Source organism: Sturnira hondurensis, unplaced genomic scaffold (genome assembly GCF_014824575.4).
Source record: "Sturnira hondurensis isolate 20B ecotype Veracruz unplaced genomic scaffold, ASM1482457v3 Scaffold0010428, whole genome shotgun sequence".
NCBI classification, from domain to species: Eukaryota; Metazoa; Chordata; class Mammalia; order Chiroptera; family Phyllostomidae; genus Sturnira; species Sturnira hondurensis.
Genome location: NW_028083059.1, coordinates 1000211 through 1014367, shown reverse-complemented (window position 1 = coordinate 1014367; position 14157 = coordinate 1000211). Strand labels below are relative to the sequence as shown.

Here is a 14157-nt window from a genome sequence, read left to right as displayed (position 1 = left end):
TTTATGGTGTCTGTGTCCTTTTTCACACTGTTGAGCATCCTTATAACCACTACTTTGAACTCTGTATCTTATGAATTGCTTGCCTCCATTTCATTCAGCTCTTTTTCTGAAGATTTCTTGTTCTTCCATTTGGGGCCTGTTTCTTTGTCTTCCCATTTTGCCTGCCCCGTTGTGTATGCTTCTAGTATTAGATAGATCTTCTGTGACTCCCTGTCCTCTTTGGACGGCCTTATGTTGTAGATGTGCTATGGGGTCCAGTAGTGCAATCTTGTTCAACTGAGCTGGTGCTCTAGGAATGTCCTTTGTGTGGGTTATGTGGGCCCTACTGTTACAGTTGATCCTCAATTGCTATTGTCTGGATCATGCCTGGGACTGACCGACAGGCTGAATCCTGACGACGGTGTGGGAGCTGCTGTGCAGGCACTGACCACACGAAGCAGAATCCACCTCAGCAGGGTGGTGAAAGTCACCATGATTTTCACTGGTGCCTGCCAAGATCTCTCATTGGACATGCTACTTGTGAAACTTATTGGATGTTGTCTGAAGCAGGCCACGTGAGGTTCTGGGTCTCTTGTAAGGCACTGTGGTGTGGGCAGAAGCTGCTTATGACTGGCCCCAAGCAACCTGTTTTGAGCTATCTCAATATGGCTTTTCTGTAAATTCTTAGTTATAAGACTTCTCCTCACTAGTCTTTAGTTGGTTATTCAGGATGATTGTTCTATAACTTAGCTGTAATTCCAGTTCGTTCCTGGCAGGACGTGAGTGTAGCTGCTACCTATGCCAGTGCCACCTTGGAGCTCACCAATGTGCTTTTAATTCAATACAGGAAGACTATAGTTTTAGACGTGTTCAGACACTACTGTCAAAACAAACCTTGGTTTCTTACACAAAAGATATCAAATATGATTTGGATGCTTCATGTCTTTTCATTTCACTGGACTCAGAAAACCACCAAACTCAATCCAATCAGCCTAATGGACTTCAAACATTTCCTTATTTTGAGTCACTTAAACATATCTTTATTTCAAGTTTTCACTATGATTTCACTTAGTTCCTCTTTATAATACCAGGTAAAAATTCTTCATAGTCCTTAACCCAACAATCCTATTTTATATAAGCAGGTAACTTGGAGGGAAAAAAAACCTGTAATAACTTGTCCCATATGACTTTCACTGGTGCCTCTGTTTACTCATTTACATAGGAAGGTAATTTTATGTATCTACTCCTTGTGTCAAGGTGTCCAGATACTTGCTCAAGCGTTATTGTGGATATTTCTATAACAGAGTTTTCGATAAGATTAACATTTAAACTGGACTTTGAGTAAAGCAGAGTACTCTCCATAATGTGGGTAGGCCTCATCCATTGGTTGGAGAGCTTAATAGAAAAAGACTGACCTACCCAAAAAAGAAGGAATTCTGCCAGCAGACTACCCTTGAAGTCGACTGCAACTCTTCCCTTGGATCTCAAGCCAATTGGCCCATCTAACTTATACATAGATAGATACTTTAATGTTCTAAAAGGAAAAAGTTCAGTTTGGATTCTTAAATTGTCTTACAAAGTTTGGTGAGATAATTTTGTTTGTTTCCTCTCCAACTCATTTTCCTTAAAACATCCACACATATACACTTATTACCACCTTCAGTCCAACAAGGGTTTCAGAATTTAAAATCTATTTCCCATCAAGGATGTCAGACCCCAATTACTGATCTGTTACTGTGTAATGCTTAATAGTGATAAGATCTTCATTTACTAAATACAGTTATAAATTGTTAAAGTTCAAATTTGCATATCAAACAAAAAACTTCTTAACTCTATCATCTCAAACCAGTATTTCTATCCAATAATAAAGTCCATTTTATTAAACAAAGTCATCATTAACATTTTGGGACATTACTGAAATGGTGTTTTCAAGGAGTCTGTCAATGATCCAAATTAGTATGAAGTTTCTTGTGGCAAGTCAGCAACTCAACAACTGGTTAAAGTCATAACACTAGAAATCTAGGAAGATATGTTAAGGTCAGTATTGCTACATTTCATCTAAAACAGTCCAAAAAGGAGCAAAAATATAACTATTAGTTATATTTGTTCTTACAGGGTAAATATTTCATCTGTAAATAATAAATATTTGAGGGGGTATAAAAAGTCATGTTTTACATCTTCTGAAGAATATCCTTCAGCATAAATGCTTCATTAATACATATATTAATACCTCATGTAGCTATAGCTGAAAAATTGTACAATATCTAAACACCGAAATCTAATTTTCAGTTGGCAGGAAGGTTGGCACGTTTTTATAAAAACATGAAAACAAATGCTTCCTTTAGAAACTGAAGAATAATTCACGAGTTAAGCACCTGAACCTGTAAGATGCAGATTAGGGGCCGAGGTTATCACTTAAATGACACAATGTGTCAGCGGGCCTTGTGTGTCTGGGAGGCATAGAAGGGTTAGATGTCTAGGAACAGCACTAAGAAATCACATAGACAGTACAAGAAATCTCACTTCAAATAGGAAAATCAAAGGAGGTAGCAGTACACAAACAATATATTGCAGTCTGGAAAATACTCTGGACAAAGAAAGTACTAAACAGATAGCAGGGACGTATCAGGAAGGGTAGAGCAGTGGGAGTGGATTGCCTCAGCTGCACAGAAGTATTTCATCACTGGTACTGTTCAGAACTGCTGGCATGTGGTGACAATAAAAACGACTGTTAGTCTGGTTCATTATTATCTTAAAATCATCTACAGACAGGGCCTGCACCGCCTGTACCCGAGGTGCGCTGCTCCCAGGACACCCAACTCCTAGCAGCGCTAACAACAGAGGTGGCTGAAATGACCTGTTTTACACTATCCCTACGTCAAAGAGAACTTGTTTAAGCCATATCAACAGAAAGCTTTCCCAAAAGAGAGGTAAAAGAAATTAGACTTCATAATCATTTTTACTACTATAGTTAATACTACTTACTGTAAGTGGTTCAAACATATTATACATTCACATAAAAACTTAACTACTGGTTTAAAATCAGTTTGTATTCATCTTACTCATCTAATAAACATGTATTTTGATGAAAAAATAATTTACAATAAAATGTAATATTATCTTAATATAATTAACTGTACAGGGAAAATGAAAGCCCTTTAGCCAAGATTTTATTCCTTTAGAGATCATAAAAAAGGTCAGCAGCTCAAAAGGTCAGCACCTATGTTGACTCCACTGCCTAAAAGCTGAAATTTTAAGCTGTGAAAGCCTAAAAAAATTTCTCATTTCTGTTCTGTAAATCCACTATTTGTCAATAAAATACTCTAATTCTAATAAATACAAAATTTGCATAAGGAAAAAAGTTCTTTCAACCAAATTTCTGATGTGCTACCTATCTTAGTCTAAATGCTTTCTAGGTATGAGAAGTGGAGATGAAATAACTCCCACTAAATGTATTTCAGGGAGATTTACTGAAGACAGATGGAATGTGATACTGCAGCGCTTGATCTGAAGGCCAGAGATTGAATGCATTAAATATAAAGCAGCTTGGAAAGAATATCTGCATGAGGGGCAGATCAGCTTCGCCTCACCGTCTACAGGGTTCTTCCCTATGCACGAGTAGAGATCACACAATTTCCAGCACTGTGTTTTTAACTGTTTGAAATGAAGGCACTGCTATAAACCTTACTACAGTTACTACCTATCAAAAGCACAACAATGTAATTATGTAATAAGGAAGGGGAATCTGAGGTTCAAATAATTTAAATCTATTAAGATATAATGAACAATGCACAATTTAATGAACAATTTCATACTAGATGGGTAAAAAGAAGGCGTAGACTATTCTGCCATGCAAGACAAAAATAAAAAAGCCAATTTCTGGAGTTTCTAAATTGTTAAAATTTAATGCAATTTAACATGGCAAGGCTTCTCAATGATGTGTTCGGTTTTGTTTAATAAAGGCTTAGTGGCCATAAGACTGCTACTAGTATAGTAAATTAACATCTCCTTCAAAAGTTTTATTTTCAGGTTGTTCATAAACACGTCAATTTCTAGGGTGTCCCTGGCATCTAATAATTAACATAAAGCAAGCCAATACTTTACTTACAGACTTAAGGAAAAACAAAATCTTAGGAAAACAAATGTGCCCTCTCTGACCTCTTCACTTCAGTAGACAATAGACAGTGTGCATCAGAGAAGCAGGACACTTTATATAAAAACTTAAGACAGGCTACGTTTTGAAACTGCAGCACTCTTACTCCCTCTGTAAGGTTTACAAGCCTGTATAGCCTCCATATCTAGACATGACTAGAAAATAATCCAAATAAAATGCATCTTAAACCTAACTACGTATCAACTTACCAAATCCCTGTGCAACACCCAGTTAGCATGCAGGTAGTGAATCCCATCTAGGATCTGATACAGTAACGACTTCACCATTCCTCGAGGTAACTGAACTGGCTTCTTGTTTGCTTTAGAAGCTCTGTGAAACTTGATTATATGCTGAAAAAAAAGAAAAATACCACAAGATGCTTAAAAAAGAAAAGAAAGATCATTTGATGTACACAAGGCCTGGCAGAAGTAACAACTTTGAGTGTGGTTGGAAGGGTACGTGAATGTCTCGCTCAAGACTGACAGCAATTTGAACATTTTACTTAAATATCATATGGTGTGCCTGAGTGTGATACTGTCAAGTTACAGAATTACATGCTTGTGAAAATAAAATATTTTTATGTAATATAAAAGGGGAGTTATTTGTGCCAGACTCTGTATAATATTTTCCGAACAGAAAAAGAAACACTTAGGGATGCCCAAACATATTGAAAATACAATTTCACACTCTGCCGAATAACAGATAACTTATAAACTTCCTCATAACTAGAGTTAAAATTTCCTTTTTTAAGTACATGACAGTGCCTCAAAAAATAAATGATTACCACAGATAAGGAGGAAATAAAGTGATTTTGTTTTTAAAGTATAATTAAAAATTTACCTTTTAGCATACTTAACCCTTGTTTATCTGGTAGAAAATTTTCCAAAACAATCACTGTTTTTCTGTAGTAATTAAATGAAAAGAAAAACACAGAACAAATTTCAAGAGATACTGCTGGCTGGCGGACATAGCATAGACATGTAGCCTAATTATGACATATGGGTTATAAAGAAAGCAAATGGAAAAATATTTCAATAAAATCTAGGGAAGCACAAATAAATAACATGTAAATGACTCATTCTTACTGGAAATATTCAGAAATATGAGAGATTCATATTAAAAAAAAAACCTGTACCATCCATCAAAACTTTTGAAGTATAGTGTCAGTGGACATCCAGGAAAACACAATACCACTTTATAAACAAAAAACTCACTTTATAAATAAGTGTACCTTGACAGAGAAAAGATCCAATGTTTCAAACTCTCTTGATGGGTTCTCTTCATTTTAATTAAAGCACTCTCAAACTGCAGGAAAATCTGGAAGTCAGGTGCAGTCAACTGGGCTTTGTGCACCACTGGGCATATGCCTGGCATTGAATATGCACAAGAGCAAATTCTTGACCAGTATTTTATTTGTGAGTGAAAATTAAGCATGCTCTTGAAAGCAGTAAACGTAATTAAAACAGGAGTGAGATATTTAATATTATACGTTAAAATTTTTACTTACTATTTTCTTATGACATAGAAAGCAGAACGTGGATAAAGAATAACTAATGATTAATGACCGAGAGCATTTTACTTTCCAAAGAAAAAATATCCTGCAAAGACTACCTGGTGGGAAGGTAAAGTCTACCAGTCAGTGCATATGTAGTCTAATGATTAATCTGTATTTTATTAACAACATTATATTCTTTTAATTTTCTTCTGTTACTTTTTTCCCAAAGTATTTAAGAACAGGCAAACAAAATAATAATTACCAAAGAAATGATGTGATCTGGTCTGAGTAGCTCTAAGAGCTTAATAAAAATAAATTAAAATACATCATCTTGTAAAATACTGTAAAAATGAAAGGAACACATATGAAAGGGAGGTGAGATAACCAATTGTTGTCATATACACTTCTTCAGTTACCATTTTCATCAGGGTATTACAGGTTACTTTTTTAAAATTTACAAATATTTATTGAACAATAATGGATTTTAGCGCTATAGAAATGATAAAACCAAGGAGAGAGAAGCTATTTCTTTTCTTTTTTTATTCTTGTTTATTCTCTAACAGTTGTCCCAAATTTCCCCCCTTTGCCCTCCTCCAGCCCGCCCCACAGTCCATCCCAAGTCCATTGACCATGGCCATGGGTCATTCGCATATGTTCCCTGACTAGTCCCTCCTCATTCTCCCACCATGCCCCACTCCCCTCTTTCCTTTAGTAGCTGTCAGTCTGTTCCATTTCCATGTCTCTAGTTCTGTTTCTCTCATTAGTTTATTTTGTTCGTTAGATTCCTCTTATAAATGATGACATATGGTATTTGTCTTTCATTGACTAGCTTATTTCACTTAGCATAATAGTCTCCAGATCCATACATGCTACCACAAAGGGTAGGAATTCCTTCTTCCTTTCTGCTGCATAGTATTCCACTGTGTATATGAATCAGTTTTTTAATCCATTCATCTATGGATGGGCACTTGGGCTGTTTCCAACACTTAGCTATTGTAAACAGCACAGCTATGAACATCAGGGAGACTAGGTTCTTTTGAACTAGTATTTTGGGTTTCTGAGGGTATATTCTCAGCTGTGGAATTCCTGGGTCAGAAAATAATTCCATTTTTAATTTTTTGAGGAAGTTACAAGTTACTTTTTTACCAATAATTTATGACTATAAAAATTACAGTGGGACATTTCTTATATTTTATTTTTATTACAGGCCTATGTAACAAATATGAGGTATGTATGTCATGAAATTTCACCAACACCTAAGTAATTTTTTAAATGACTATTTTTACAACTGTTTTTTTGGTTACCCTCTGTTGCCTTATACTCTAGCTCATTCATTTCAATATTTAAATTATATTAAGAAAATAAAACAAAGCAGTAGGTTTTTGCAAACCCAATTATCGTTGGATTTTCAATAAAATGGACATTAAAAGTACTTATTTGGCTTAACTGAGTAATTCTAAGATGACAAAACCAGTGGTGACTGCCTATACACATCTGGCAACATTACATGGAGTAAAATTTCAAAAGTATAATTATCATTGCTTCATGTAAAATGAAATATTATGGACTAGCATTCCAGTATATCATGTTGAATTCTATTATCTTCTATGCTCAACTATGTTTTACTATAAATTGTATTTATAAACCAGCCCAGCAATTTCCTCATAAGTTGGGATTATGTTATTTGATTTCATGTTAGGTTGCGTGGGTTGAGTGTTCAATTCAATGTTGGCATCTGATTTAAGAAATTTTTATTGAAAGAATCCTCATTTGACTTGATTTTTAAAAATATATATTTTATTGATTATACTATTACAGTTGTCCCATTTTTTCTCCCTTTTATTCCACTCTGCCCTGTACCCCCTTTCCCACCATCATTCCCCTACCTTAGGTCATATCCATGGGTCATACATATAAGTTCTTTGGCTTCACCATTTCCCACACTATTCTTAATCTCCCCCCATCTATTTGTACCTACCATTTATGCTTTTGATCCTCTGTATCTTTTCCTGCATTCTTCTCCTCCCGTCTCTCCACCCATAAGCCTCTATGTGAACTCTATTTCTGTGAGTGTGTTCCTGTTCTAGTTGGTTGCTTAATTTGTTTTTGTTTGCTTTTTCAGGTTCAGTTGTTCATAGTTTTTGAGTTTGTTGTCATTTTATTTTTAATATTTTTATCTTCTTTTTCTTAGATAAGTCCCTTTAATGTTTCATATTATAATGGCTTGGTGATGATGAACTACTTTAACTTGAGAAGTTAAATCTGGGAAGCACTTCATCTGCCCTTCCATTTTAAATGACAGCTTTGCTGGATAAAGTAATCTTGGATGTAGGTCCTTGCCTTTCATGACTTATACTTCTTTCCAGCCCATTCTTGCCTGTAAGGTTTCTTTTGAGAAATCAGCTGACAGTCTTATGGGAACTCCTTTGTAGGTAAGTGTCTCTTTTTCTCTTGCTGCTTTTAAGATTCTTTCCTTATCTTTCATCTTGGGTAATGTAATTATGATGTGCCTTGGTGTATGCTTTCTTAGGTCCAACTTTTTTGGGACTCTCTGAGCTTCTTGGACTTCCTGGATGTCTATTTCCTTTGCCAGATTAGAGAAGTTCTCCTTCATTACGTTTTCAAATAAGTTTTCAATTACTTGCTCTTGCTCTTCTCCTCCTGGCAGCCCTATGATTCAGATGTTGGAACCTTTATTTTATTTATTTATTTTTTAAAAAGATTTTATTTATTTATCTTTAGAGGGGAAGGGAAGGAGAGAGGGAGAGAAACAACAATGTGTGGTTGCCTTTCGTGCGTCCCCTGCTGGGAACTGGCCTGCGGGGAACTGGCCTGCAACCCAGGCATGTGCCCTGACTGAGAATCGAACCGCGATCGTCTGAGTCACAGGCCCGCGCTCAATCCACTGAGCTACACCAGCCAGGGCTACAGATGTTGGAACCTTTAAAGTTGTCTTGGAAATTCCTTAGCCTCTCATTTTTTTGAATTCTTGTTTCTTCATTCTGTTCTGGTTGAATGTTTCTTTCTTCCTTCTGCTCCAAACCATTGATTTGAGTCCTGGTTTCCTTCTTCCCTTCACTGCTGGTTCCTTTACGTTTTCCTTTATGTCACATTTCAGATCCTTCACTTTTTCCTCTATTTTGTGACCACACTCAACCATTTATGTGAAGTGTTTTACACTGATTACCAGTGTTTTGAACTCTGCATCTGATAGGTTGGCTATCTCTTCAGAGCTTAGTTGTATTTTTTCTGGAGCTTTGGGCCATATTTTTCGGTCTTAGTCCGCCTGTTATGTAGTAAGGGGTGGAGCCTTAGGTATTGGCCAGGGTGGGGCAACCCACTTCACTGTGTTGTGATGCTGTATGTGGGGGAGGGATCCGAGAGGGAACAGTGCCACTTGCTCAGATCTTGGTAAGCTTTCAGTCACTTCCTCTGCTACCCACAAGCAAATTGGGCCTCTCTACTGCTGATTCCCTGGTGGCTGGCTTTCTGTATGTTCTAGGATCCTGCGGGTCTCTCCAATGAACTCTCCTGTGAGGCTGGGAGTTTCTCCTGCTGCCTCAAGCCCCACAGATTTTTTCAGTCAGAGGTTTTGAGGCTTTATTTCTCCGCACTGGAACCCTGAGTTGCGTGGTCTGTGTCACTCCTGTTTTTCCTCCTGATTTATCAACACGCAAATGTGGCACTGCCCGCTCCACCAGCCAGCCGCCTTGCCTGCTGCAGTCCTCCAGCTGATTCCTTGCTGCAAGTCGTCTCCGCCCCGGCTGCCCATCTCCACCCCTCCTAGCAGTCTGGATGAATGTTTCTTCTTTAACTCCTTAGTTGTCAGACTGCCACACAATTTGATTTTTTGGCAGTTCTGGTTATTTTTGATTTTAAATTTGTTGTTGTACTCTTTTTGTTTGTGTGAGGAGGCAAAGTATATCTACCTATGCCTCTATCTTTCCCAGAAGTCTGATTTGATTTCTTTGAAAAGATGAAAAGCTAACAATGAAAGAAAAAATATTTACAACCACCATAAACCTTGAACCATAGTTTCATAAAACAGAAAATTTCATGTGTGCATTTTGTTTGAAATAATTCTTGCCAAATAACTTATAAAAATAATTTGGAGTTCTGACCCAGGTGGAGGCATAGGTAGTAACCCTTCACTTCCTCGCAAAACCAAAAGGAGAATAACAACCCATCTAAAATCAATAAATAATCAAAAGAGCCAAAAAATCAAACCGCATGGAACTTTGACAACCAAGGAATTAAAGAAAAAAATCAACCAGATCAGTCTTGGACTGTTAAGGCAGTGGACCAGAGGGCCAACTCAGAAAAACCCAGTGAGGTGTTAGACCTTGGGGGCGGAGCTGGCGGCTAAAGTCCATGGGCTGTGTGGGAGGGGCTGACTTAAGGGGAAAACTGAGACTCAGAGCTGACCCTGGACTACCGTGGGGGTTGCCATGGTGAGAGTTTCTCCCAGAGACACAAGAGTTTGTTGAAAAGTGAGATAAGCAAAGATAAGCAGGTGATCTGCATAGTTCCCTCTCTGGCCCCTCCCCCACAGGCAGCACAGCAAGGAGGGTCGCCCTGCCCAGGTGAATACCTAAGGTCCTGCCCCCTTACAACCTAGCAGCTACACCAAGACAAAAAAATATGGCCCAAATGAAAGGAAAGAGCAAAACGTCAGAGCTAAGCAATTAGGAGATTGCCAACCTATCTGATGGAGAATTTAAAGCCTTCATCATCAAAATGCTCACAGATCTGATTGAGCCTGGTCAAAAATGAAAAAACCAATGAAGGATAACCAAAGTGAAATAAAGCAGAATGTGTAGGGAACCAACAGTGACAGGAAGGAAACCAGGACTCAAAGCAACAATTTGTAAAAAAAGGAAGAAATAAACATCCAACCAGAAGAAAAGGAAGAAACAAAAATTTTAAAAAATGAAGAAGGGCTTAGAAACCTCTGGGACAACTTGAAATATTCCAATATCCAAATTACAGGTGTGCCAGAAGGCAAGAAACAACAGCAAGAAATTGAAAACTTATCTGAACAAATAATGAAGGAAAACTTCCCCAATCTGGCAAAGGAAATAGACTTTCAGGAAGTCCAGGAAGCCCAGAGAGTCCCAAAGAAGTTGGACCTAAGAGGAACACAGCAAGGCACCTCATCATTAAGTTACCCAAGATTAAAGATAAGGAGAGAATCCTAAAAGAAGCCAGAGAAAAGGAGACAGTTACCTACAAAGGAGTTCCCATCAGACTGTCAACTGACTTTTCAAAAGAAACCTTGCAGGTAAGAAGGGGCTGGAAAGAAGTATTTGAAGTCATGAAAGGCAAGGACCTACATGCAAGATGACTCTATCCAGCAGAGCTATCATTTAAAATGGAAGGGCAAATAAAGTGCTTCCCAGGTAAGGTCAAGTTAAAGGAGTTCATCATTATGAAGCCATTATCATATGAAACATTAAAGGGACTTATCTAAGAAAAAGAAGATAAAAAATATATAAACAGTAAAATGACAACAAATTAACAACTATCAACAAATGAACCTAAAAGAAAAGAAAAACAATGAAAACAAAAACTAAGCAAACAGCCAGAACAGGAACAGAATCTGAGAACTAGACATCACACTGAGGGAGGGGGAAGGGAGAAGTGGGGGGGAAGGTACAGGAGGGAAGAAGCAGAATTAGTAGGCATAAAATAGATGGAAAGAGATCAAAAATGATATAGGAAACAGAGGACTCATTTATTTATATGTACAGTCCATGGACATGAACTAAGGCAGGGGGAATGTTTGAGGGTTGGGGGTCAGGGTGGAGTGCGGATAAACAGGGAAAAATTGGAAAAACTGTAATAGCATAATCAATAAAAAATACTTAAAAAACCATTTGAATCATATCACAGTCACGAAAAACTGAAATCTACAAATAGAGTGAAGTATTTCTTACAAATCTGAAAGCACAGGAAACCTGTCTAAGCTTCAATTTCTAAAGTCTGCTAAAGTTACAATTACGTAAATAAGGCTAACTCAGAAAATTAGCAATAGTTTGAAACTATTTTACTATTTCTTGAAGATGAATTTACTGTAAATAATTTTACTAGAATGTGTGCTGGTTTTAGTTTAAATTTTTGTATTTACAATTACAAACTACAGCTGAATGAAAAAGAAACTACTTTGAAGATTTTTGAAACTGAGTCAGGATATTATAATCCCTTACATACTGGTATATATACAGGATGGGGTGAATGCAGGGTTACAGTTGTGAGTATGTGAAAAACAGAGTTTATTCTTATATTATTATTTTTTTAATTATTGTATTATTTTCCATACAAACAACTGTAAACCTACTTTTACTACATCCTGTATTTTCTTTTCTGTTTCAATAAATGCACAGGCATAATAAATGAACAATTACAGACCAGTATGCAAAACACAGTGCAGTGTTTAAAGACCTTATTATTTTTTTTTAATCCTCACACAAGGACATTTTTTCATTGCTTTTTAGAGAGAGAGGAAGGGACAAAAAGAAATGTCAATGAGAGAGAGAAACATTGATTGGTTGCCTCCTGAATGTGCCTGTACCGGTACGAGCAGGCACCCGTACCAGAATCGCACCAGGGATTGCAGGCACCTGTATTGGAATCATACCAGAATCAAACTGGGGATCATATGTGTCCAGACTAAGGACCAAACCCACAACCCAGGCACATGCCCTGACTGGGAATCGAAATGCTCCTTTTGGTTATGGGAGCACGCTCCAACCAACTGAGCCACACAGGCCAAGGCAAGATCTTACTACTTTTAAATGTCAGAAAAAATACAGTTCACAGTAGTGAAGTAGTTATTAATGAATTAATATAGTATTCGGTCTTGTTTATTTGTTTTTTAGATTGTAATCTGTGTTAACATGTTTTTTTAGAATTAATCAGGATATAAATTTTGTGAGTGCTTCAAAATTATTTTGGCTATTCTGTTACAGATTTTCATTGTATGGATATATCAAAAAGTCTTATTCCAAATATGGCATTATAGATTTTTTTTTAAATGTAACTGTTATATTTAACAAAGGAGTTAATTTTGAGTTATTCAAGACTTTCATAAATAACAATTTTAAAACAATCTTCTTAGTAAATGCAAAATACCCAGGCAGTTGTTTTTATTTTTAGCTACTTAGACAAAATATAGTTAAATTCTTAGTTTATAATGATTTTTATCAACATAGCATCATTTTTTCCCACTATATTAGCTAAACTGATAAACTGTAATTACTTGACTTCAAGACTCTTCAAATATTTGAGTCTGGATACCTAAAAATATTCTGTTTATAGGTCACACAAACACAAAATAACTCAAAGCCACGTGAGATTCTACTTTTATGCCAATCTAATTTTGCAGTAGGTTCTCTGCCAAGAATTCTTCCTATATAGAATATGTCCAATTCAAGTGGTATAATACTAAATTTCTGCTGATAAAAAAGGAAATACATTAGAATACTGAATATCAATTATGAGTAATATTCAAAAATTATTTTTTCCTACATTTGTATAGTATACTTGGTTTATAAAGCATTTTAGATACAAAATTATTCTTCAGTAAATCCTATTAAAAATGGCAAGAAAGCATTACATTCTATAGATGGGGTAACTACAGCTTCACAGCCATTAAGAGACTTGGTTAAGGCACATGACAAACGACAGCACCAGTAGATCTGTCTAGTCTTCCAAATATAACATATTTGTTTCCTTACAAGGAGACCACCTTCTCATTTTATATTCCTTCACACTACAGAATAAAAAGAAATATGCTGCTTTTAACTGTTATAGCAAACATTATCACAGTTAATTTCTTATTTTATCAAAAATGAATAGCTAGGCAACAATACCGAGTAGTTGTTTATACTCCTCAGATTCTACTGCTTTCTGTAATGTGTTACTGGTTTGGCTAGAAAATTTGGGTTTTTTTCAGTAAGATGGGTCTAGCAGTGCTTAGTTGTCTCTAGCTTCATTTGAAACAATTTTGTTAGATTGTGTATTGCAACAGCTGTAATATCAGCATGCATTAAAAAAACTTAGAAAATACACAACATTCTTGGCATTCTTATGCTTTATTATTTCAAGAAAGGTAAAACACAAATGAAATGAAAAAGAAAAGATTTGTGTCGTGTATAGAGAAGGTTCTGTGACTGATCGAACATGTCAAAAGTGGTGTGTGAAGTTTCGTGCAGTAGATTTCTCACTGGACGATGCTCTATGGTCAGGCAGACCAGGTGATGTTGATAGTGATCAAATTGAGACATTAATTGAGAGTAATCAATGTTATACCATGTGGGAGACAGCCAACATTCTCAAAATATCCGAATCATAAAGTTATTGGTGAAAATGAAAAATGTGTCCATGTGTCTTTTAGCTCACGGAGGAAAATATGGAATTTTTGGCCATCCCAATACAAAGGTCAAACTAATAAGATCAAAAAAATAATACAAAGCAAAAATACTTTGGCCTTGGTGATATGTAAACCACATTCTATCATGTTATTTTTATT

At 36.3% G+C, this 14157-nt stretch overlaps 1 protein-coding gene across 4 annotated transcripts in view; it reads right to left on the bottom strand.

The window, feature by feature from the left end:
• Positions 1-14157, bottom strand: part of CDK8 (cyclin dependent kinase 8) — a 138174-nt gene that overhangs the window by 51083 nt on the left and 72934 nt on the right. For all 4 annotated transcript variants that reach the window (XM_037058862.1, XM_037058863.1, XM_037058861.1 and 1 more), the window contains one exon: positions 4342-4482. In XM_037058862.1, coding sequence (XP_036914757.1) covers positions 4342-4482 — 141 coding nt within the window. The remainder of the gene's footprint in view (positions 1-4341; positions 4483-14157) is intronic.